At 36.5% G+C, this 27,371-nt stretch overlaps 1 protein-coding gene across 1 annotated transcript in view; it reads right to left on the reverse strand.

Annotated features, from left to right (window-relative positions):
* LOC128219531 (TSC22 domain family protein 4-like) overlaps positions 1-26,537 on the reverse strand; it is a 71,871-nt gene extending 45,334 nt beyond the window's left edge. The window contains exon 1 of the mRNA XM_052927346.1: positions 25,019-26,537. Within this exon, the coding sequence (XP_052783306.1) occupies positions 25,019-26,325 (1,307 nt within the window). The 5' untranslated portion in view covers positions 26,326-26,537. The remainder of the gene's footprint in view (positions 1-25,018) is intronic.
* Positions 26,538-27,371: the final 834 nt, after the last annotated feature.

A 27,371-nucleotide genomic window follows, 5' to 3' on the forward strand; every position in this document is an offset into this window, starting at 1 on the left:
TATTCCCCTGTATCTAATTACATTTAAATGGTCCAGCCTTAGAGATTTAGTATTCTTCTAGTTCTAGATACATTTGAATGGTTCAGCCTCAGAGATTAAGTATTCCCCTGTATCTAATTACATTTAAATGGTCCAGCCTTAGAGATTTAGTATTCTTCTTGTTCTAGAAACATTTGAATGGTTCAGCCTTAGAGATTAAGTATTCCCCTGGATCTAATTACATTTAAATGGTCCAGCCTTAGAGATTTAGTATTCTTCTTGTTCTAGATACATTTGAATGGTTCAGCCTCAGAGATTAAGTATTCCCCTGGATCTAATTACATTTAAATGGTCCAGTCTTAGAGATTTAGTATTCTTCTTGTTCTAGATACATTTGAATGGTTCAGCTTTAGAGATTAAGTATTCCCCTGTATCTAATTACATTTAAATGGTCCAGCCTCAGAGATTTAGTATTCTCCTTGTTCTAGATACATTTGAATGGTAATCAGCTTTAGAGATTAAGTATTCCCCTGTATCTAATTACATTTAAATGGTCCAGCCTTAGAGATTTAGTATTCTCCTTGTTCTAGATACATTTGAATGGTTCAGCCTCAGAGATTAAGTATTCCCCTGGATCTAATTACATTTAAATGGTCCAGCCTCAGAGATTTAGTATTCTCCTTGTTCTAGATACATTTGAATGGTTCAGCTTTAGAGATTAAGTATTCCCCTGTATCTAATTACATTTAAATGGTCCAGCCTTAGAGATTTAGTATTCTTCTTGTTCTAGATACATTTGAATGGTTCAGCCTTAGAGATTAAGTATTCCCCTGGATCTAATTACATTTAAATGGTCCAGCCTTAGAGATTTAGTATTCCCCTTGTTCTAGATACATTTGAATGGTTCAGCCTTAGAGATTAAGTATTCCCCTGTATCTAATTACATTTAAATGGTCCAGCCTTAGAGATTTAGTATCCTTCTTGTTCTAGATACATTTGAATGGTTCAGCCTCAGAGATTAAGTATTCCCCTGGATCTAATTACATTTAAATGGTCCAGCCTCAGAGATTTAGTATTCTTCTTGTTCTAGATACATTTGAATGGTTCAGCTTTAGAGATTAAGTATTCCCCTGTATCTAATTACATTTAAATGGTCCAGCCTTAGAGATTTAGTATTCTTCTTGTTCTAGATACATTTGAATGGTTCAGCTTTAGAGATTAAGTATTCCCCTGTATCTAATTACATTTAAATGGTCCAGCCTTAGAGATTTAGTATTCTTCTTGTTCTAGATACATTTGAATGGTTCAGCTTTAGAGATTAAGTATTCCCCTATATCTAATTACATTTAAATGGTCCAGCCTTTGAGATTTAGTATTCTTCTTGTTCTAGATACATTTGAATGGTTCAGCCTCAGAGATTAAGTATTCCCCTGTATCTATTTACATTTGAATGGTCCAGCCTTAGAGATTTAGTATTCTTCTAGTTCTAGATACATTTGAATGGTTCAGCTTTAGAGATTAAGTATTCCCCTGTATCTAATTACATTTAAATGGTCCAGCCTCAGAGATTAAGTATTCTTCTAGTTCTAGATACATTTGAATGGTTCAGCCTCAGAGATTTAGTATTCTCCTTGTTCTAGATACATTTGAATGGTTCAGCTTTAGCGATTAAGTATTCCCCTGTATCTAATTACATTTAAATGGTCCAGCCTCAGAGATTTAGTATTCTCCTTGTTCTAGATACATTTGAATCGTAATCAGCTTTAGAGATTAAGTATTCCCCTGTATCTAATTACATTTAAATGGTCCAGCCTCAGAGATTTAGTATTCTCCTTGTTCTAGATACATTTGAATGGTTCAGCTTTAGAGATTAAGTATTCCCCTGTATCTAATTACATTTAAATGGTCCAGCCTCAGAGATTTAGTATTCTCCTTGTTCTAGATACATTTGAATGGTTCAGCCTTAGAGATTAAGTATTCCCCTGGATCTAATTACATTTAAATGGTCCAGCCTTAGAGATTTAGTATTCTTCTTGTTCTAGATACATTTGAATGGTTCAGCCTTAGAGATTAAGTATTCCCCTGTATCTAATTACATTTAAATGGTCCAGCCTTAGAGATTTAGTATCCTTCTTGTTCTAGATACATTTGAATGGTTCAGCCTCAGAGATTAAGTATTCCCCTGGATCTAATTACATTTAAATGGTCCAGCCTTAGAGATTTAGTATTCTTCTTGTTCTAGATACATTTGAATGGTTCAGCTTTAGAGATTAAGTATTCCCCTGTATCTAATTACATTTAAATGGTCCAGCCTTAGAGATTTAGTATTCTTCTTGTTCTAGATACATTTGAATGGTTCAGCTTTAGAGATTAAGTATTCCCCTGTATCTAATTACATTTAAATGGTCCAGCCTAAGAGATTTAGTATTCTTCTAGTTCTAGATACATTTGAATGGTTCAGCCTCAGAGATTTAGTATTCTCCTTGTTCTAGATACATTTGAATGGTTCAGCTTTAGAGATTAAGTATTCCCCTGTATCTAATTACATTTAAATGGTCCAGCCTTAGAGATTTAGTATTCTTCTTGTTCTAGATACATTTGAATGGTTCAGCCTTAGAGATTAAGTATTCCCCTGGATCTAGATACATTTGAATGGTTCAGCCTTAGAGATTAAGTATTCCCCTGGATCTAGATACATTTGAATGGTCCAGTCCTAGAGATTAAGTATTCCCCTAGTTCTGGAAACATTTGAATGGTTCAGCTTTAGAGATTAAGTATTACCCCGGGTCTGGATACATTTGAATGGTCCAGCCATAGAGATTGACCCTTTAGCCGCATCATATGTCGTTCTTGATAGTGACTCTGTTTACATCCTCTTTCATGAGCTATTTTTAACTCAATCGACCTAATTTCCCGATATTAAAGTTGTTGCGGCCTTGATGTATGCTTAGGCCAAATAAAAAAAATAGGTCCGTTTCAGGTAACGCTGCCAAAAAAAATAGGGTAGGTAGGTCGGAATTTTTTTTTTTTTTTTTTTATATATTTTTTTATATATTGATTTCAGTAACTGTTGACTCAGAAAGTAACAAAAATAAAAGTCATCAATTTTCAGATTTATCAGTAGTTTTTAAACATGTTCCATGCTTCAAAGGAAACATTCTGTATTTGTCTGGTTAAATACTTTGACAATGATGGTTGGATTTCAACTAAGTTATGGTACACCACTCTGCTATTATTTAAGACTTTCCAGGAACGGTTTTACTTTTCTTTATGCACCCTTTTGCTTTCAATCACCCTCTGTAGAATGCTAACTTCCCTGTAACATAATTACATGAAGAGTGGGACAGCAAATTTATCATATAAGCCATCAGCCAAGGAAACCTCAATGCTGTCAAGAGGACCTGGGGGTTCAGGTTTGAAGAACAAGAAACATGCAGGTTTTATTGCCAAAATTGCACACTTAAGTCTGACATATCAATCCGAAAGTCAGTATCTGACACATTTGTATCTGACAAGAAAATATAGTTCAAGAATTGAAATAAACCTGCCACACAAGTACAAACTACCCGTAATTCACCTTTGAGTTCGGACAATCTAAAAATTCGGACATCCATTATTATTTTCAAAAATAATTAATTTCAGTACCTAATTTTCGGACACCCAAAGGACATCGATTGTAACTTACAGTTACTAAGTCTCACAGATCAAAATTATTGATCTTTATACATCACTGTGATAAGTTAGTTAGTTACTACCCATCCTAAACGATTTATTGCCTGTTGAAAAGGATGTGTGATATAATTAATGGAAGATTGAAGAAACAACAAGGGCAATCAAGAGATTAAGAAAACACAGACATGACATGTTAGTAAAACGATCCGCCAATAAACTTTGAAACTTGTACCACACTATTAATGTAGACTTTATGAAGCAATAATGGTACAGTAATACTCATTGAAACATCAATAGAACAATAAAAGTCAACACATTCAATGATACAGGTAACTATTTAATGTGATGAATTAAAGTTAGAAATGCAATACTTAAGTTACAATCAAAAACACCACCCAGACACATTAATCCTGCATAGCAATATCCATGCTCTCCATGAGATCCTCGTGGGTATAACTGAGAGTTATGTGACGTCACACAATGTGACTGTTTGATCTGAAGCCCATAAAAGGTGTTTATTCATTTCAATGCATGTATAAAATGGTGTTGAATGGGATTTTAATTAACTTAATGAAGGAGTCACACTTATAGGCGTAATAACCATTGATAACTACCGATAAATTAATAAGTGGTAAAATGCAGACATGAAGAAAAAAGGCAGGTTTACCAGACATGAAGATAAAATGTAAAAATGGTTATTTTTTTTATGAATTCGGAGAGCGAAAAATTAATTATTTTAAGGTGTCCGAACTCTAAGGTAAAGTATGGTAAATACATTCAGAAATCATACTCTAATATTGTCAACTTTAAGTACATACATTTCGTAACAAATGCTTTTTGTACCCAAATCACATTTTTTTCAGGGAAAAATAGGTTAGGGTCGGCGGGAAAAAATAGGGTCGGTCGGGTAACCTGAAACATACCTATTTTTTTATTTGGCCTTATGTAAAACTTTATCCAATAACTATTTACATTTATTGTAGTTATGCGCGAGTTTCCGCGATATAAATAGTACAACATGCGCAGTGAATCATATCCGTAAAAATGGCTTCCGACTCAGAAGACAACGTTTACAATGACCGATTTGTTGGCAATTTATTAGATAGTGACGATGACTCAGATGATTCTTTCGATGGTTTTGACCCTGTTCGACCACGAAGAAACTACAACATTCTTCTAGAGACGCCATTGTCAGTCTTTGGGCCAGAAAACAACGTGGAGATCGAGGCTGATAGGGAAGCAGGGTGGACTGGAAATGAAACCTTTCCAACTGTGATGCCATTCAATGGTGGTGGGACGATAAACGTTGAGATGGACTCGCAAAATCCCATTGACTATATGAAATTGTTCATTGACAACGATTTTTTTGAAGTCATGTGTAATGAGACCAATGCATATGCAACAAACCGGATGACAAACCAGGAACTGGCAATCCACAGTCGAAAGAGGAAATGGGAGGACGTCACCCCTAGCGAAATGAAGGTCTTCTTCGCCCTGGTCATCGCCATGGGACTAGACCTAGGTGATTATTGGACTACAGATTATGTCACAGAAACTCCATTCTTCTCCAGATATATGTCAAGGGACAGGTTTGTGCCATAAAATTTTATACGTGTATTTTTTATTCCAGATAATACACGAGCTAAAAAAACACAAGTCATATGTTTTATCAAAGTCTTTTTGTTGGTTTATCATTGTAAATAGTTTCAACAATTATTCAAAAGGTCAAGTAATAAGACAAACACACATGACAAACTATATTTCTGTAAAAGAAATGTACAAATATATGCACAGGTACCACCAGCTGCAATGAATGTCTGCCATCCCCAATATCTGTCTGTCTGAAAGAAAGTGTAACGGTACCTATGAAATAACAGATAATTTTAACAATCAATGAATGTTATTGTCTGTTTACAGATTCATAAATATCCTGTCCAACTTCCATATTTCAACTGATGAAGATCGGACGGATAAGCTGAGACGGATCCGCCCAATGATTATCCGGACAATGCAGCGCTTCTCTGAGGTGTACACCCCTGACGAAAACCTCAGCTTTGATGAGGCAACTTGTCCTTGGAAGGGTCCATTGAATATAAAGGTGTACAATAAGAACAAGCCTGCCAAGTTTGGTGTAAAGCTGTACACTGTTTGTGAACCAGGTAGTGGATACTGCTTGAGTTACGACATATAAGCAGGACGCCAAGAAAATCGACATGCCCCGGACTACTATGAGGCCTAGACAGGAGAGACTCAGCACCTGACCAAAACTACATGCATTGTTATGAACTTGATGTCCAGGTGTGGGTTGCTGCATAAAGGCCATAAAGTATACATGGACAACTATTACATGTCCCCTGGTAATTTCAGGAACTTGAAAGTTCCGAAACATATGCATGTGGAACATTACGAGTGAACCGAGTTGGTACACCCTTGGCCATCAAGAGTAAGCGTAAATTGAATGAAGGTGAAGTTGTGTTTCGCCGAAAGGATAATCTGCTGGCCATGCGCTACAAAGACAAGCGGGATGTTACTATGTTGACGAATTTCCATGAGGCTAACATGGCAGTGTTGGAAAAACGTGATTATCGGACTGGTGATAATGTCCAGAAACCTAAGTGCATTGTTGACTATTGCAAACACATGGGTGGTGTGGATCTTTTGGATCAGTTTGGACACTATAACTGCCTGACTAGAAAGTCTAAGAAATGGTGGAGAAAGTTATTTTTCTACCTTGTCAACATGACTTTTGTCAACAGTTACATATTATACAAGAAGTTTGCTGTCGGCGAGAAGAAACTGGACCATGACAAGTTCAGATCTGCCATTGTCTGTTCCTTGTTGGAAGAAGCTGGGGATGTGGCATGTAGGCAGGTTAAAAGAGGGCAACCAGTCCTTGGGGAGATTCCAACACAAAAATGGTGTCCAGGTGCTTCCCGGAGTATATTCCAGCCAAGGAAGGTGCGAAATGAGCGAGGCCCCTACGCGACTGTGTGGTTTGTAACCACAAGAAGAAGGATTGGGATGGACATAAGCGTGTCATGACATCATTTTGGTGTCCAGAGTGCCAGGTTGCACTTTGTGTGAACCAGTGTTTCAAGGACTTTCACACAAAGAAGAACCTCAAGTAGAAAAAAATGACTGATAATGTGTAAGGTTACATTTCAATGCCTCCGGCTGGAGTCAATGGACGTAATTGCAGAGAAAATGTGTCAATAAAAGCATTCAAAACTTTAAAATGTATATAAAAGTGTTCAGTTTAACAATATTCTTTATATCAAATCATATTGTGATGACAATGAACAGCTACATCAAAAATTGTCAACAAAAATAAGCTTCAAGATTTCTTCAAAAAAAAAAGGTCACACCCGACATTTACCTGTGCTGTAAAATGTCCATTTCTATGTCTTTTTATGTGTTATTTGTGCAAATTATTATGTTGTTTTGTTTTTTTCTTTAAATGTACAAGTAGATAAATGAAATCTAAGAAATTGCTCAATAAAATTGTAGAACATTTGAATTTATTTATTTTCTTGCCAATTAACTCACCTGAACAGGTAAAAATTATCAAAGTGTGTTTTGCTCAGCAATACTCCTACACTACATAGAAAAAGAGCCATGAAAAGTTAATATATGCTCAGCAATTAACCCACACTATAAAGAAAGAGAGCCATGAAAAGGTAGGATTTGCTCAGCAATTAACCCACACTATAAAGAAAGAGAGCCATGAAAGGTAGGATTTGCTCAGCAATTAACCCACACTATAAAGAAAGAGAGCCACGAAAGGTAGGATATGCTCAGCAATTAACCCACACTATAAAGAAAGAGAGCCACGAAAGGTAGGATATGCTCAGCAATTAACCCACACTATAAAGAGAGAGAGCCACGAAAGGTAGGATATGCTCAGCAATTAACCCACACTATAAAGAAAGAGAGCCACGAAAGGTAGGATATGCTCAGCAATTAACCCACACTATAAAGAAAGAGAGCCACGAAAGGTAGGATATGCTCAGCAATTAACCCACACTATAAAGAAAGAGAGCCATGAAAGGTAGGATATGCTCAGCAATTAACCCACACTATAAAGAAAGAGAGCCATGAAAGGTAGGATATGCTCAGCAATTAACCCACACTATAAAGAAAGAGAGCCATGAAAAGGTAGGATTTGCTCAGCAATTAACCCACACTATAAAGAAAGAGAGCCATGAAAGGTAGGATTTGCTCAGCAATTAACCCACACTATAAAGAAAGAGAGCCATGAAAGGTAGGATTTGCTCAGCAATTAACCCACACTATAAAGAGAGAGAGCCACGAAAGGTAGGATATGCTCAGCAATTAACCCACACTATAAAGAAAGAGAGCCACGAAAGGTAGGATATGCTCAGCAATTAACCCACACTATAAAGAAAGAGAGCCACGAAAGGTAGGATATGCTCAGCAATTAACCCACACTATAAAGAAAGAGAGCCACGAAAGGTAGGATATGCTCAGCAATTAACCCACACTATAAAGAAAGAGAGCCACGAAAGGTAGGATATGCTCAGCAATTAACCTACACTATAAAGAGAGAGAGCCATGAAAAGGTAGGATTTGCTCAGCAACATTCCAACACCACATAGAAAAGGAATACTTGCACTTTCCATTGATGGGTGAAACACATAATCCAAGTCCCATGGCATTCTTTCAATGAGTGAGTGGGCTCAAACCCTGGACCTGGTATTGTGACCTTGACCTTGGGCCAAGCAAAAACAATACAAAATGCAAAAATCAAACCATGGACATAATAAGTATTGTCTTTGAACTTGAGCTGGCGTGGGTTTTGACGGGCATCATTATATTTATTATGACCCAAACTTCAAACATGGGTTCTGCATGTAAACACACCTTTATAAATGTGACCTTATTCTATCAATTACAATTCCTTTTGAAAATATGCCTTTATCTACCCACTCTGTAATATGTGTTACCTTAGCCTCCATGTTTTCTTGGCTCATGCTATGGTTATCATTTATAATTACAAACTCCTACTCCTGGATATGCAAAAAAATAAGCAAAACCATGTAAATAGTATCACTTCCCTTTAACATACTTCAACCAGATAGATGAATGTGCATGCTATCTTTTAATATAATTTCAGAAGCTTATCTCACTAATGTTAAATATTCCATATGCACTTCCACATTTAAACTGTTAAGGAGTTTCCTTAAGGGACTGACACACGTACTGCTTTAATCCTTTATTTTTTTATTTTATATAACACTTTGTAGTAAGAGTTATTTGAAAAATAAAACTTCCTTGTAACAACGAAACAGACACATAATCATCTTGTAAACCACATTCAATAATAACTTTGCAGCCATTCCGCAAACCACTTTTTCACTTTGAGTGTTTTACCAGCACATAAGACCTGTATGAAATCACTCACAATGAAAATGTTCGGAAGCTTTTCAAAAAAAAAAAGGTTTCAAGTCAATATGTATGAGTGTAATAAACATTTAATTGTAACCTTATCTAAGCCTCACCTATAAGGTTGCATGGAAGTTACTTAAGCATCAAAAAACAAAATCAGCGCACATTCATATTCAAATTTTTCATTTTTCACTAGATAAAACCAGTTTTATCCCGTTTAACAATATTCCCTTAAGTTTTTGGAACAATTCTAAATTTCTAGCATTTCTTCTTATAGACAGCTTTCCAGTAATAAAGTAAACCATACTGGTCTTATCTAAATTCTCTCTCCAGTAGTTTATTGATACCAATTTCCGACCAATCTAAAAAAAAGTTGTACAAGAAACACAATAGGGGTAACGTACTTTTGTCTTGACACATAGTTCACTTGTTTCTTCCAAGTATTCTTCACTTGCACGTAATTGTCTAACTCTTAATTATTCTTGATTTTTTAGGAAATGTTTTTGTGTATGGATTTTACATCAATAAATCCTGCAAGTTTTTACAAAAAAATGCAGTAATCCAGTCCACACTTCACACATTTATCACTTATCCTTTCATTGATGAATTTTATCTTGAATCTAATCAGAACATATTAACCAGCAATTTTGAAAACATATAAGAACTTAAAACATTTTCAAAATGTTTGCCAAACTTCTGTTAAACATTTAGGGATCTCAGGGATACCTTATTATGAACAGTTGACTGAGACACAAGGTGGCAACAGAACTTCTCCCTATTTCACAGCTAGAACTAGGTTCGAAAATAAAATATGCATGATAGCTATCAAATGTTCAACCCTTGAACAAAAATTCCTACTATCAAACGTCCAAATAACCTAGTTGCAAGTTAACAGTAATGTACACAGGTTCAAAGATGACACCATTTCACCAGAGGTTTGAATTGAAAAACACATCCCATCTCCTGTGTTGCAAATGTCTTCTAAATATTTCCTATGACATAGTGTTTGAATAAATGCTTGCATTAATCAGTGATTTCAGAGACATTTTTTGCTATTGCTTCTAATTGCAACCATCATGCTGCATTATGATTGATCTTCTTTTAAATTAAGCCAAACTAAAACATCCTATCATGTTAAGAATCACCTGCTGCATGACATTCCTGTTGCATGGCTTATTAGTCGGCGCACAAAAGGGCGCAGACTATATTTGATATTACTTTGAAATATTCCAACTTAGGGACTAGTTCATAAATTGCAGAACAATGCTTTCAATAGTTTCCATGTTGCATGATAAAATATGAAGTTTAGTATGTTTTTATAAAACTGATGTTTAATGCATCAACTTATTCCTTGTCAACCATTGTATTACTTCTATATAACCACATACACACCACACTCCATGAATTACTCTGTTCAATGTGGTCAGTCTTTATCACTTAAACAATCAAAGGTCCAAATCAAAATAAAACTTAACGGTGATACATCAGCTAGTGTAGCAGACACTAGAATATACATGTATGGAATCACAAATTTGCCAACATATCTTCCATGGCCTGACAGAATACCAGCTGATTTGTTCCAGAAACGATGACAAAATGCCTGATATTGACAGGAATCTATATTGTGAATGTAATTAATAGCCATGTTATAGTTCTTCAAACAACATGGCATATGAAGCAACATCCCCATGTAATATATTCCATGCACAGGAAGCTTGATGAAAGCTTTTATAGCAAATAAGGGAAACCAAGAAACTCACTTCTGCTTCACAACTAACTCTAACTGGAACCAAACCCTAAATGAATCTACATGTATACCAAAACTAGGGATTGCCTTTTTGAAAAAGCGCTTGTCTCCCCCATTGTGTTGTCGTTACTGGCATACCAGGTATGAAGTTTGTCGACCCAAAAATCTTCAGTTATGGAGCGCAAACCCTGGGCCATCTACCAAGTATGAAGTTCATGGGTGCAAACGTTCGTAAGTAAATGAGTTGAAACCATTTAACAATTATAAGCATGGGAAAATACTCATCATCAACCAGAGCTGTCTTCTCAAGTTATTTAAAAATCCCGGAAAGCATGGCCAAAACCTGAGGCACAAACACAGGCACACCAAATTGCCAAAGTGCCTACTATATTCAGCTCACTACTGTTAGACAATCAAATCATCTCCACATGGTATAAAAATGGGGAAAATAAAGTTGAATCATTTTTCGTTAAAATCTAACCAACAACTTAACATTACTGGAACAAAAAGATTATTTTGGATTTCTTTCTTATTCTATACCTATGATAGTGACCATGCAGCTGCAAACAGGTCATGTCTGACAATCTGATAATCTGTGAGCATCCACAGCAATCAGGTTGTGTCTGACAGTCTGATAATCAGTGACCATGCAGCTCCAAAACAGGCAATGTCTGACAGTCTGATAAACTGTGACCATTCATCGCAAACAGGTCATGTCTGACAGTCTGATAATCTGTGAGCATGCAGCTGCTAACTTGTATTGTCTGACAGTCTGATTAACTGTGACCATCCACCGCAAAAAGGTCGCAAAAAGGTCGTGTTTAACAGTCTGATAATCTTTGATCATGCAGCTGCAAACAGGTCATGTCCGACAGTCTAATGATCAGTGACCATGCAGCTCCAAACAGGTCATGTCTGACAGTCTGACGAGCTGTGACCATGCAGCTCTAAACTGGTCATGTCTGACAGTCTGATGATCTGTGATTATGCAGCTGCAAATAGGTCATGTCTGACAGTCTGATTATGTGACCATGCAGCTGCAAATAGGTCATGTCTGATTATGTGACCATGCAGCTCTAAACTGATGTGGAGGGAGATGTTTTGGCGATGTCTGTCCTTTTGTCTGATATTTTCCTGTTCTGGACCATATCTTGGTAGGCACTGGTTCAAACTTGGATATAATGTTTTCCTTGCTGAAATCTCTACGCAATTTCAAAGTGGGTCGCATGGATAAAACAAGACGCCCATAAGGGCCTATGCTCTACTGGCATGGCTCTTGTGGTCATTTTTAATCCAGAGCATGTATGTATGGGTAAATGGCAACAGACATATAGTTCACATTTTGTGTTTGGGTTACCTGAGAACGTTTCTAGTTCAACATCTGAGTACAGAAAGTGTTGTAAGCAGGTAAGTTGCATGAACTATTTTAATATGTGCCAAGTAAAGGTCATCTAACAAAAAAAATGCTAATGGTCAAAATTTCAGTAGCTTTAAAAATAAAAAAGTTGGTCAAAAGGTCAAAGTCAAGGTCATCCAAGGACAACATTGATGCTCATGCACAAAATTGTAAACATGGTCTAAATATCATTGCTGTAGCTTTAAAAATCAAAAAGAAGGTCAAAAGGGGTGGGGCCAGCTTTGGCCCCGGGGCATATTTTCAACTGTTTTGCTTGACCGTCATCATATGATGCTCCACAACAAATATCAAAAAAGATTTTGAAAAATTTCTTGAAAAAGACTCTAGAAAACTTGTGACCCCAAGTGCAGTGCCAGTTTTGACCCCAGGGTCATAATTTCAACAACCATGGTAGTAGACCACTAAATTGTGCCTTATTCAAAATAGCAAGTGTCTGCATAACTGGTTCGGACAAAAAGATTTTCAAACATTCCTAATTTAAGTATACCAAAGCTGTGAACCCCGGGAGATGGTCAGTAATGACCCCATGGGCATAATTTGAACAAACATACAAAAGCAATTCTGCTGAGATGGATGCGCGAACAGACAAAATGATTTTCAGACATTTCCCAATTTAAGTTTACCAAACCTGTGAACCCCTGGGCATGGCCAGTACTGACCACAGGGACATAGTTTGAACAAACATTCACAACTACAGACACTTAGAGCTAAAAAATGGCCTTTGGGCTTTCAACAAGAACAATGCTGAGTAATTCACAAAATCAACTGCAGAACCAAAAAGCAAGTTGTCTCCCTTTACTCCTAGAATTGTCTTTACATGTATGTAAGCTTGGCAAAAAAATAGAATTTGCTCATGCAGACTTGGCTAAAACTAGGTTAGCTAAAAATAGCATTTTTTTTAACTTTCAAGGCCCATTTTCTAGGCATGCATGAGCGAATCAGGCTGGTTTTCAAAAAAAAACCCGAGCTCTAATGGATATCTAACAACTGTACAAGTTTCATCGAGATACAATCAAAACTAAAGACTGTATCGTGTTCATAAGAAATTGTTTACAGACGCAAGGCCGCACATAGAATGTACACATTACCATCGCATAAGCTCTTCTGGCCTTTGGCCAGTAGAGCTAAAAAGAAACAGTAGGTCTTACTTTAAGGGTTTAATACCAACTGAAAGTTAACTAGGAGTCTAGGTAAGTTACCTGTCAGAAGAGGGGGCAATTGAACATCTTCGGCAGATCTTCCTCGGCTTGCCTTCCTCTACAGGATAGTCTGGCACACACACACATGGCATGAATGTTATTGACATAGTTGGGTACGAGAAAAACTTCTCCATTTCTACAGTTATTGGACTCAGTGAATACTGCCGATATGCCCCAGGGCCTTTCATTTCCAGTGCTAATGATCTTGGAAACATGCGCTTAAAGCCTGGAGGACTCAAAATGGGCTCTGGAGTTCCTGGCAAACTGTCTACAAGTTTTGAGTTTGCACAGAATGGTTGAAACTGAGCTGGCAGGTTATAGGCGAGTGAGCTGGGTGGCATAAATGTGCTGGCAGTAAGTTCCATGGAAACAGCACTTGATGACATAATAAAAGAGCTTGAGCTACCACTGAAGTTCATACTGGCGGGTGGTGTCATCGGTTGAATTGACATATTCGATGGCGGTAGAAATGCACTATTCCCTGTCTCATAATTCACTAAAGCTGGGGGTGTCATTTGTGGAGAATGTACATCAAAACCCTTCGAAGTCACTGGCAGAAATGTGCCTTTGCTAGTGCCAATTGGAGGTGTCTCAGGCCTACTGTTTAGTTCGTAATTTACTCCTGCTGCAGACAGAAAACAACCGCTACTTTCATCAAATGGTATTGATACTTGTGGCGCAACTCGAGTGGAACTCAGCTCAAAAGCCACAGACTTCTTCAAGCTGTTGGCAGGGTAGCTCCCAGGGACCCTCCCTCTGTATTCACTACCTGTGTTTGGCATCATTCTATATGGTCAAGCAGACAAATGTACATATTCAAACATATTGACTTCAATCACTAGCCTTACTTCGAATATTTGACTTAATGTTATCCTTAGAATTCAACTATTTTGTATCACCATCTGACACAAATATGCTTGAGTAAGTTTATCCAAAAAGCTAACCCTTTCATTGGATAGCTAACCCTTTCATTGGATAGCTAACCCTTTCATTGGATAGCTAACCCTTTCATTGGATAGCTAACCCTTTCATTGGATAGCTAACCCTTTCATTGGATATGTACACTTGCAAAATCCAGAGATTTTACTTGTCCCCAAACCAGAGGTCACCAAAAAACAATAAACTGAGCAGCAAATATCATGAGATAACTATTCCCTGGTGAGCACCTCTTGTATAACAGCCAGTAGCATCAAGGTCAATTCAGGTCTATCACAGGTAATAAATGTCACCATGCATTACACCATTGATCAAAATCCACTTCCAACAACAGGTCCATTTATCAAGTATTCAGTCTCAGAAACCACTGTTGGTGGCTGTTTCTATTCACTTCGTATTCATCACTGTCACATCCATGCTCTGCTATCAATGCATTATAAAACAAACACCACTAAGAAACAGCACTGACTGATAACATTTCTAAAACTCGCTTCAAGTTTTTTTTGCATGTGACATTGAAAGAACTGGATAAGAGGTATAAACAAACACACTAACATATACTTTGAAGTCAAAGCTTACACCTTCTATTCAATATGTTACCTGAAATCTGTATCTGTGCCAACTTGTGAAAGACTTGTCAGAATATGTATATATTTAACTACACAAAACACATTCACAAGGCCGTTTATAAATGGAATTCTCATATTTTTCCCCTCAGTTTTGTATTTTATGCAATGTATGTAAAGATCTAAAGAAGTGTCACACCTCTTTCAGGCCTTCACATATATAACTAAGAATCCATTTTACTTTTGCCTGCCTTACATATCTAATAAAGCAGTAGCCAAGTTGTCACTCAGAGTGTCAACCACTTCCTCACATAACTTACTCCAGGCTAACAAAACATTACAACATCAAACATTAATCATTCCATCACTGTTAAAAAACACATACTTGCAAAACACTATTATCTAGGCATGTCCTGCCTTTATTATGCACCAGTTACAAAGTATGTCAGAGTTTTATCATTGCCGTTTTCAGATAACTATCTGTACTGGTCTGTTTTCTTATGAATTTAATGTAGATCACTTTTATATGCAGATTTTTTAAGGATATAAGCTCCAAATGCATGCCAAAAAACACACGTCATGATCACTTTACACTGACACAACTTGCATACATTGTAATTTTACAGTTTGTTCATATGTATATAAATCAATGATATAATACTTCACTTCGTTGAAACTTCCAGCTCACTTAAAATACTTGTGTCAAGTAGGCCTAAAAACAAACACTTCTGATTCGGGTAACCCAGCCCTACCTAAGAAATAGGCCCCGACTTTTACCATTATTATAGTTTGTTGGTAAAAAAAAACATAAAATAAAGATTTAAAAAAAAGGTGTGTGTGTTTCAAAATGTACTGCTTCTGATATACTGATTACTTTAAGGCCATAATCCAATAATGACAAAAACATTCTTACGTTCTTACATAAATAATAGCCTAATAAAAAAGAGAGAAAAAACAGATAAAAATAAGCCTCCCTTCCCTTACTGTTTTTGGACTAGATGTAACCCTGAAAACAACAAAATATTTGGCCTTATCTATATCTATTACTGAATTTAGGTTACATCTTCACTTTAATTCCGGTTTGCTTTAATGATGAGTTCAGCACTTATTTTATATCAGTCAGTATTTATAGACAATCAAGTATGCCGATATTGAAGTAATTAAGATTAATTGCTTCGAAATAATATTAAACAATTACATCAACAGCACAATATTTTATGAGAAAAATCAAACTTTTAAGACACAAGGTCAAAAATATATCAACAAGAACACTAAAATAGCTTGAGAGATGATGCATTTCACACTATTCATGTCAGCCGATTCTAAACAAAGCAGTCCCTCAACTCTTCTATATCCACCTTATCTTTGATATGATGGGGAGAAAAATTGTTTATATTCTTTGCAAAATCAAATTATAACCTATTTTGCACAAAGTCTTGACAAACCACCAGCAAGTCATTTAAAACAAACAGTTTCAATCTAACGCCACTTTATATTCCACGTTTTACAAACCTACCACTAGAATCATTAAGAAAACAAGAGGCACATCAGTGCCTGTGCTCCACTGGCCAAAAGGTTCAAGCAAAGACCACCTAACGAACATTTTCGTCAAGTTTCATAGAAATACAATCATCAATTTTTGAGGAGAAGTTATTTAAAAAAAAATTTTACTTTAATAGCTCTGGCTGCCATGTTGTGCAGTGGACCGAAATGATTTGGGTAATTTGAGTAAAGGAGCACCAAACAAACATTTCTGTCAAGTTTTATCGAAAAAAGGTCATCGGTTTCGACGACAAGTCGTATAAAGTTTTTTTTTATTTTTTAGCTCTGGCAGCCATGGTGTGCAGTGGACTGGAACCATTTAACAAATTTTGGTTAATGACCACCCAAGGAACATTTCTGTCAAGTTTCATCAAAATCTGATCATCGGTTTCTGAGGAGAAGTGGTGTAAAGGTTTTTCCTATTTTTAGCTCTGGCTGCCATGTTGTGCAGCAGACCAGAACTGTTTGGGCTATTTTGGTTAAGGACTACCCAAGTAACATTTCTGTCAAGTTTCATTGCAATACGATCATCGGTTTCTGAAGAGAAGTCGTTTAAAGGTTTTTCTATTTTTACCTCTGGGGGCCATCTTGTGCAGTGGACCGAAACCATTGAAGCAAATTTGATAAAGGACCATCCAAGGAACATTTCTGTTAAGTTTCATCAAAATCTGATCATCGGTTTCTGAGAAGATGTTCTTTAAAGGTTTTTCTATTTTTTTGCCCTGGCAGCCATGTTGTGCAGCAGACCGGAACCATTTGAGCAATTTTGGTTAAGGACCACCCAAGGAACAATTCTGTCAAGTTTCATCAAAATCTGCCTATCCGTTTCAGAGGAGATGTCGTTTAAAGATTTTGCTATTTTTAGCTGTGGCGGCCATATTGTGCAATGGACCAGAACCATTTGAGCAATTTTAATAAAGGACCACCCAAGGAACATTACTGTCAAGTTTCATCAAAATCTGCCGAACCGTTTCAGAGGAGATGTCGTTTAAAGATTTTGCTATTTTTAGCTCTGGCGGCCATATTGTGCAATGGACCGGAACCATTTGAGCAATTTTGGTAAAGGACCACCAAAGGAACATTCCTGTGAAGTTTTGTCAAAATCCGCTTATCAGTTTCAGAGGAGATGTCGTTTAAAATAAAAGTTTACGCACGCACGCACCCACGCACGCACGCACGCACTCACGACGGACAATCTGTGACGACATAAGCTCCATGGCCTTCGGCCAGTGGAGCTAAAAATCAAATTGAAAATGCCAGATGTTTTTATTTCCTCTGCTTTCATTTGGTATCATCTCCAAAAATAAATCATTCGAAAAAAATGTTGAAATAAATATATTTCATTTTGGGTTCCATTAAAATTCTATAAATAGAAATCACACACCACAGACAATAGAATATCGTCAATCACTGTGTATATGACACTACCGTCAAAATCTGAGAAACCCGCCCCACCCCCCCAAAAAAACGTAATACAGGGAAAAAATAGTAAAGCACTGCATGTACAAAGATGATAAAATATATTGAACTAACAATAGCACAAGTGGTATAAAGCATTTAAATAGTTGATAGCAATACTGTAATAAACAAGAGCTGTCACAGTATGTGACGAATGCCCCCGATTGTGACATTGGCCTATGAACAAGGTCAGTACATGAAAAGTTGATCTTGCCTTTACATGTCAAATACATATGGCAAGTTATTTTAAATTGCCTTGAAACATAAAAAAATAGCACCCATACTTGACAACCGACACAGTTATGTCCTTATAAGCAGCATTCCATTGTGAATAAACACTAAGTGTGACCTTGAACTTAAAGGTAGGGACATGGGTCTTGCACGTGACATGTCGTCTTGGTATGTCGGACACATGTGGCAAGTCATTTTAAAATCTGTCCATACAAGAGAAAGTTACAGCCTGGACACGACAACCTATACTCTATGTCCTTATATATGCAGCATTCCATTGTGAATAAACACCCAAGTGTGACCTTGACCTTAGAGATAGGGACATGGGTCTGTCATGCGACACGTCGTCTTGGTATGTGGAACACATGTTATTATAAAATCTGTCCATACAAGGGAAAGTTACAGCCTGGACACGACAACTTATACTCTATGTCCTTATATGCAGCACTCTGTTGTGAATAAACATCTAAGTGTGACCTTGACCTTAGAGGTAGGGACACAGGTCTTGCACGCGACATGTCGTCTTGGTATGTGGAACACATTTGGCAAGTTATTTTAAAATCTGTCCATACAAGGGAAAGTTACAGCCCGGACATGACAACCTATACACTATATCTTTATATGCAGCATTCCATTGTGAATAAACACTTAAGTGTGACCTTGACCTAAGAGGTAGGGACACGGGTCTTGCACGCGACACGTCGTCTTGGTATGTCAAACACATGTGGCAAGTTATTTTAAAATCTGTCCAAACAAGGGACAGACGGACGGACGGTGCGATTTTAATATGCCCACCTTCGGGGGCATAAAAAACAAACAATTTCATTCGGTCACCCAATTTTCCCATGGTATTATGGGACTTTCAACATGGGAATCTCTGAAAATAATACCTTCTGATGATTCAATATTCTGGTGAGACTGTGAGACAAGATGTGCCAATTATCTATTCTTGATTTTGTGAAACTTAAATCTGAAATATGCCATAATATGCACAGTTATATTCCAATGTTGTTTGTTTAGAACATGAATGTGCTTATTATTAAAAAAAAACACTACTGTTCATTCATTTATTGGTATTTTTTTACATTTTCACATTAAGTTATAAGTATGCAACAGCCTTGAACATATGCAGTGCTCCAGCTAAGCATAATTAGCGTGGCGGGGCGCCCCGCTGCCCTTTTATGGCGCCCTGCTGCCTTTTCAAACGCCCCGCTGTGCCCTTTTCATTGACAGAGCCGCCTTTGATGATAAATAAAACAAATAAATCGCCCATTTGTGTCATCAAAGCGACATTGACCTCGCCGAAATTTTAACACATTGTAAATCTGTCAATCAGCGAGTATTTGGCCACTGTCCCATTAGTCAAAACATCGCAATTAGCCATAGGGTAATCCCCTAATCCGATAATTGGGCCGTGTCATCCAATTACCAAAACATCGCCGGTAGGCGGAGCTATTGAAAGTTAACCAATCACAATGTACATTGAGAAGAACCTGATAATATGATATACGTTCATTAATATGAGATAGAAAAGGCGACATAATTATGAAAAATCGTGTCAAGCATTGATGAAGTTAAAAAGTAATTGTTATATGTATTGAACAAACAATGCCAGACATTTTAAACATTGATGTTTTTGGAGCAGACGGTCATAGCCATCTCGGGCCATCGGCAAGGTGGCGCTAAGAAAATCAATAACATGACGTATCACCAAATATTTAATTGGTTTTCGTGAAATGTTCATGATAAAAAATTGATTTGTAAACACAAAAACATATTTATTTTTTTGCTTTATGTAGAGTTTTAATACTTACAGTATTTTTCTCCTGTTTACGATGTCAAAAATATCGGCGAGATCGCCATTTTGTCAGAACAATTTTCCGAGTTAATTTCTCAACCTCCCATTATGTATTGGTAAAGTTTTCATCAAGGACAGTGATTTAAATGTCATTTGGTTCTTAAATGTCAGCATATTTAAAATTATTTAGCCAGAGACAAGTAAATAACAGCATAGCTGAATGTGACATTCGTACCCTATCCCGAACGTACCAAAATAAGATTCGTCCCCCTACTATATTGACAGGTCATTTATTAGTCATTTTGATTGTTTCAAATCCTTAGCTGTCTTGGTTTTTTGTTTCATTTTTAGATGCTATTTGGAGATAAACTATGTGACATTGACAAATACACTTTTGCTGAGCCAAAAATGATACATTTTTTATGAACATTTTATATAGTTATAGCAATCAGTTTGAATGTGAATATAAACTATATAAACTGAGGTGTGTGTTATGGCATAGTTTTTGTATCAGGTGTTACGAAAGTATCACTTCTCCTTAAAGTCTCCCCACTTCCCCCTAAATTGACTGAAGGGAGAAGTCACTTCTCCCAAAGTTTTCAGCCTAGTGAGAGTAGGCTGAAAACTGGGAGAAGTGACTTCTCCCATTCATAACACTGTTGTTGAAAGAGTTGCGCATTGATATGCCATAGATTAAACTGCGAATAAAGCATGATTTGTTACTTCTATTTAAATCACAGTTTGTTACCAATTTTGATATTACTCAGGGCTTTTTCTGCCCATTTTGGGAAAAAGACCCTAGACATTTTGGGAAATTTTGCGTCGTGAAAATGCGGAAATTGGGAAATTTAACAGTGAAAAGAAAAAGCTGTCTAGTCTCCTGTGAATTAGGAAATGATTTAATATTAGTTTATTTTCTCTTTAAAAGACCCACAATGGCTGAAATATCAATCCTTGGGGTGTAAATATCTATTTCAATAAATCATGACAGATATTTCATATCTCTGAATGTGATGAAAATCAATGATTTCGGAGTTCAAGTGCCAAAACAACTTCACATCACGTAATTTATTAGAATGTTGAAAATGAACTAGTACAGGTATAAAGAATTTCTAAAAAAAAAAAAAAAAAAAAAAATTTTTTTTTTTTTGGATTGGGATTTTTTTCAGAAGATTGGGAAAAATATCTTATATTTTGCTTTGGGAATGGGTCCGATAGTCGGACCCGTGGGTACTATAGAAAAAGCCCTGTTACTGCACATATAGTCAGGTTATGTTTCAGAAATTAGTATGAAAATAATAAATATACAGAAGTATGACTTAATAACTACATCTTTGGATATCATAACAATTAGTATTGAAAGTAGAGCTCTAGTACCAAAATATCAAAATATTGAACTTTGCAAGTGCCCCATTTAGGCTCATTAAAAGCGCATTAAAAGTGCCTTTTTGGACCAAGCACCCTGCCCTTTTCAAATCCTGGCTGGAGCACTGATATGAGTGATTTCTGCAATGCAATACATAATCTTTGCCGAAGTAAACAATCGGTATGACAACAAGAAAATACATTTGTAAGACATTTCATTTAAGATGTTTATTTTTTTTAATTTCTTGCGGGAAAAAGTGTGTTCTATACACAGTGATTTACGGTAGTTATCAATCTAAAATAAAATAAATCTGGATAAAGCGGTAATTTGGAGTAATAATGCAATAATAGATAAAAGAGTATTATCTCACAATTATGCAGTAAAGGGTAAATGGCTTTTGGTTTCAGAGCTCTTCTAATTGATTAAACGTGAATCTGTCCTCTGATCACTATTTTGCGTTTTGAAAATGTCTTAGAAGAGCTCTACTGTCTGGCCCATCAGTGCTTTCAGCCCTTTGATTTTATTTTTTATGTACCAGTAGGTTCACAGTTTTTTAGTCAAAGGGAGAATACTAGTAACATATCCTGAAACCAATACTACCCTGGATGACTTCCCTTAAACTCAAACTTCCAAGGCTCTGTAAAAGAAAAACATCCTAATTTTGTGAAAGTGGGGTCAAGTGCATGCTAATGTGTATTTCAAGTATTTTCATGACAAAACTTTGCATGTTTGCTATATTTATATTGAAATGAAACATCGCACTAACCCTGCCTCAGTAATTACACACATGTTTATAGCAGATAGCAGATAATAATCCCTGCCATATTATTGAGTAAGAAGTTTGTGCTAAAACAAAACCTTTTTCAAACTAAGTACTTCTTTGATATCTAAATGAAACAATAGATATTTCTTGTTTTCCATTACAGGCTTTTTTTATATCCACTACCAAACAATAATAAGACGTACATTCATGATAGCTTTAAGGAAGGTATTTAATGTTATATTAAGTTGTGGATTTTGATGCACATTAGAGAATGGACAAAATAATGGCCTACATATTACATCAAGCTTTCCAACACTATCATCTGTGTTCCAATTTGGACTGTGTGCAGGGTCTGAATTTGACATACTTACAACATGCAAGTGAAATTTAAATATTGGGAGTGCCTTTTGCCTAAGCTTGCAAAATTCTGCAAGTGAATATTTATCTTTTCAGAACAAAAATAGAGCACATGATTGTTAAACTAGGCTATTTGATTACCGGATACATCGTATTAGTTGCACGCTCACTGGTAGTGGATGCGAATGTGCCGGTAATGGACATGATGTCATGTTCCACTTTGTCATTGGTTGACTGGTGGACTTCAGTCTCCAGATCATGTGTATACTAGGAGTATAAAAATGAATGATGTCAAACTGAATGACAGTCTTTGTAAGGATGATGATGGTTACACTGGGTCTAGGGACAGACAAAAAAAATAATTTTTGGACCTTCATTTTATTATGGATTCAAGCGTTAAAATAAAGCTGCAGCCTATGCGTGGTCATGATATTTAATATCAACATAATTATACCACATAGATTGGCGAGTGTGTTTTGTCATTTTGTGAGAAGGCACTAAAACCACTTGCAAAAATATGCCAGTGCATAATAAAGCTTTAATCTTACCTTGTATAATGCACCATTCTTAGCTTAATGTTCTGAATAATGTTATCAACATAACCCAAGAAAAAAGCTTCAAATCCCACAATATTTAAACAAATATTGAGAAAAATGTAGGGTGTAAGTTAGGACTAAACAAGAGCTGTCACAGTATGTGATGAATGCCCTCGAATGTGACCTTTGAACAATGTCAGTACATAAAAAAGGGAAGTTCATGAAAATGAAATGTCCATTATGTCTAACCAATATCATTGGTGCATTTGTAAAACCACAATTATGGCATGATGTCTAACCAATATGGCTGATGGCCTTGCTGGTCCACACGAGATTATGTCTAACCAATATGGCTGGTGCATTTGCAAGACCCCATGGCATTAGGTCTAACCAACATCAGTGTGCATAATTAACGGTAGCCCGATCACCTGAGGCGACGAAAAAATTCTTTAAGATAGCCTGAGGGCAATGAAATCACCAGGCTTGTTGGTTAAAAAAATTGACGGGTGAATGTTAACCTCGACACCGTTTACTGACTACCGGATAATTTTTAATCGGTACAGATGATTTTCGGATGCAGTGCAGTCCAAACTCGTTAGGCATCTGATATCTTGATTTTCCTAGTGTGCCAAACTTTTTCCTTGGTCCCAAATTTATTCCTTCTTATTCTATATAAAATAATTTTGCTTATATCGACTTTTCTATCTCAATTTTTTCTCTATGTAGAACTCATATTTCAGTCCCTGTGGTTGAGTTTCACACATTTTCTGTGTTCTTTATGTCAAAATGCAGATCGAGCTGTTGATGCGAAAAAAAATCATGACAGTTTGCAGCATGTCGATAAATAACCGAGCGTGTCAAAATAACAAACTGTCATAATTTGGAGTTTTGAGTATAATTGGTTAGTGCGAATAATTAAAGTTGTTTGTTTATGTTTTTGATAATAGAGACATTTTTTACTTAAGCTTTTGATTTTTTTCTTGTGATGTATTAAACATGGAGATTTTTATTGATTCAATGACAATCTCAAATAGGCTCAGAAAATATTTTTTTAAATCTCAAATAGGCTCAGAATTTTTTTTTTTAAATATCAGATGTTACTTCCATTGTTCTCGTTGACCAATTCAGAGAAGGACCCGGTGTAAAATTAGTGTTTTATATCTGTGTTGGTGTAATCAATAAATGTGAATTAAATAAAATTGATACAAATAAAAAATAAAAAAATATTTTCAAAAAAATAGTTTATTCTCAAAAAAAAGTTTGCTGTTTTCACGACGGAAATGTATTACAAGACAAATTCAATTGCAGATTTAAACATAAGACTTGATTTGGACTCAAATTTGTACAGTTTGGTGCTATATTTTTGTATTTCGGATGTGTCAAATATTCGTTATCTCAAACTTTTTTCCTAGGTCACGATGAGTTTGACATAAATTGCCTCTGAACATAAAAAAATACCACCCATATTTGACAACCTACATCAGGCTGTGTGGAACTGAACATTATGGATTTTAAAAAAACACACTTAGGAATTGTGTTCAATTGAAGTAATATTTGATGTAAAGTTCTGTCAAATATGCAAAGTTTGTGGGTATAAGTTTAAATAAAATAGTTGACAGTCTGTAGCATTTAATTCCATGAAGGCAGAAGGGTGCCCATGCTTGTCTCCATGAGGGCAGAAGGATGTTACCAAAAAAGGACAGGGTGCAGTGCCCTTCCATACATGTAACTCTTTGGCTAAGACATGAAGCATTGTAAATTATAACATATTTGAAAAAAATAATTATAGCTAGCTGCATGCTTAGTTAGCTTTACATTATTTTTACATGCCTCAAATAAATTCTAAGTTTGAAACATTACTTATATTCAACTGAATTCTCGGAACAAACTACTAGTGCCTATGGTACTACCATATAATAGCTGCAATTGGGAGTTTTCATTTTAGACGAGAAGACCCCCTGCAAGCCTATTTGGATACATACAATATTTATAACATAATAACTATTGTAATCAGTAAATAATCAGTCACAGTGATTTGCACTTACCTCTTATCTTCCTCTGTAGGACTCTGTAAGTCACCAACAGCAGCAACAAGAGCTGGGGATAAGGCAACGGAATCCTGGATCGCATTCAAATCTTTGTTCAACTCTTCCGTTAACTGCTCCGTGCCAGCACGTACAATGCTCGTTGAAAGACCAGCAGGCATGTTGTCATTAGTTGATCGTGGAATTGTTGAGCTAATCTCAGAAGACGGCAGTGTTTCACTGTGCCCACTTTGTGAAATGCTTGGATTTGGAATTTGCTGACCTAAATGAACATAAGTCTGAAACGTGGATGTTTGTCCCTGTCCAATATTCTGTTGAGAATTGTCGGTTATCAATTGAGATGATGGATTTGTTCCTGGTGGATACAATGGACCTGAAGAGTAATGGGGCATGAACATTCCAGCACTAGAACCCTCTACATTTTTCATTTTGGAACTGTGTTGACCAGATGTCACTAGATTTCCTGGAATATTGTCAGTCACTGAGGCTACTGAGCTAATACTTTGGTGAGAATGTGATTGGCACAATGTCGAAGGATGCTGGCCTGAAGCTGCATCAGATCCAAAACCTAATGACACTTGGTTACTGGGATTGGACGTGATCCCGGACTGGCTTACTGCAGCAGTATGAGGGGCTGGATGGATTGGCTGAAAGGTGTCATTACCAGCAATTTGACCTTCTGGTATTTGAGAATGAATTGTTCCAGTAGCACCAGCAAGTAATGGATTCTTGGCTGGATCATCAACACCTGGCGTGTAGTGTATTGAGCTCCCAGCACTGGAACTTCCCGAATTAGCATCATCATTAAGTTTTGTATCACTTACACCTGCAGTTGGGTTGGCAGTAGATGATTGGGGATCTAAAAAGTCATGGCAGTGCCACCTTCCTCTTTTAAAGGGTTCCTTCGTTTCAATTTTAACAACCCGAAACCTCGAGTGCATATCTGACTTTTCTTTGACATCACGACTTTGGTTGTTTATTGGAATGTCATCAACAGCAGATGGTGTTTCTGGGCCTGTTTCAGTAGCACGGGAGATGTCAAGGAGTTCTGAGCTGTCATATTCTGTTAACTCTGTATGACTTTCATCCAAATCATCCATACTGTCACCATCAACCAGCATGTCACTAGGACGAGAAATGACACTCATTATTTTAAAAGCACCTTTCTTTCTAGGAACCCCATCAACTGTTGTTTTAGGGCTACTTGAGCTGGCACGCTGGTCTAACTCGTCCCTGTTTAATGTCATTTTAAGATCTTGATTGTCTGGTGGGACTGTCATTTGTGCATTTTGTGGACGATCTGCCATGTTTTTGACATGTACAAAAATCACAACAAAATTACAGTTTTCTTTCTGTGTAATAAGTACACAGTTATATACAGGTCACATATAGGTTGTCCCATAATTTATGCATTTATACAGAGGACTGTTAAATTGATTCAATCATTTGTTTGTGATAAATGGGATAAAATGTCACTAACAATCCTACTATTTCCTATCTGAAGGAGTAATGGCGGACAATCGCTATGCACGGTGGGTAATTTTTTGACGTCACATGCAGACAGTTTATTCGTAACCAATCAATAGCGTACCAAATGTGATATTTCGTACACAGTGACAAGCGCATAGGTTACCAGTGGCAGTTCAATGATAATAATAAAGTCATAAAAAGTGAGAATAAAAAGTGCATAAAAGTAATCTCCATTCAAAGCAATGAAAGCCATGAAAACGACGGGGCTTCAAAGTTGATATAAAATCAAACGTACAGAAATAAACATTACACTTTTATCATGTCAACAGTTAAACACAGATGATAAGGTTGAGTGTTTTCAATATTATTATATGTAGTTGCAGTCTATAGTCTCAAAGTCATGGTTTTTACATGTAAGTATCTGGGGTAGATAAGATATATCAGTTGTTGAAAGTTGCAACATTACCTCCAATAAACTAAAGAATCACAAAACTGATGATGTCGAACTCTCACCAAGACACATAATTGACGCCAGTAAAGATATTCAAAGGATGTTCATATTATCATATAGTTAACATCGGGACACAATTTCTACAATCAACTTATAGTCGAAAAAGATTGGAAAAGATTGGAAAATTCCTTTTGCAATTTCTAGCTTTATCAAGTGAAACACTGATGATGTTCTACTTTGGCTACAATATTTCATAGGCAAGGGTTTAAGCCCCTTTAAAGCTGAAGTGTGAAGTAGTGGCGGGACCTTTGAACATTGTGATCACCCATTGTCCGTCCGTCCGTCCGTCGTTCGTTCATAATTGTTTGTATATACCTGGAGTGAGTTTCAAATAGACCACATTTTGCAAACAGAAATGCACAACTTGTATTG

The sequence above is a fragment of the Mya arenaria genome, chromosome 15 (assembly GCF_026914265.1).
Source record: "Mya arenaria isolate MELC-2E11 chromosome 15, ASM2691426v1".
Classification (NCBI taxonomy): domain Eukaryota; kingdom Metazoa; phylum Mollusca; class Bivalvia; order Myida; family Myidae; genus Mya; species Mya arenaria.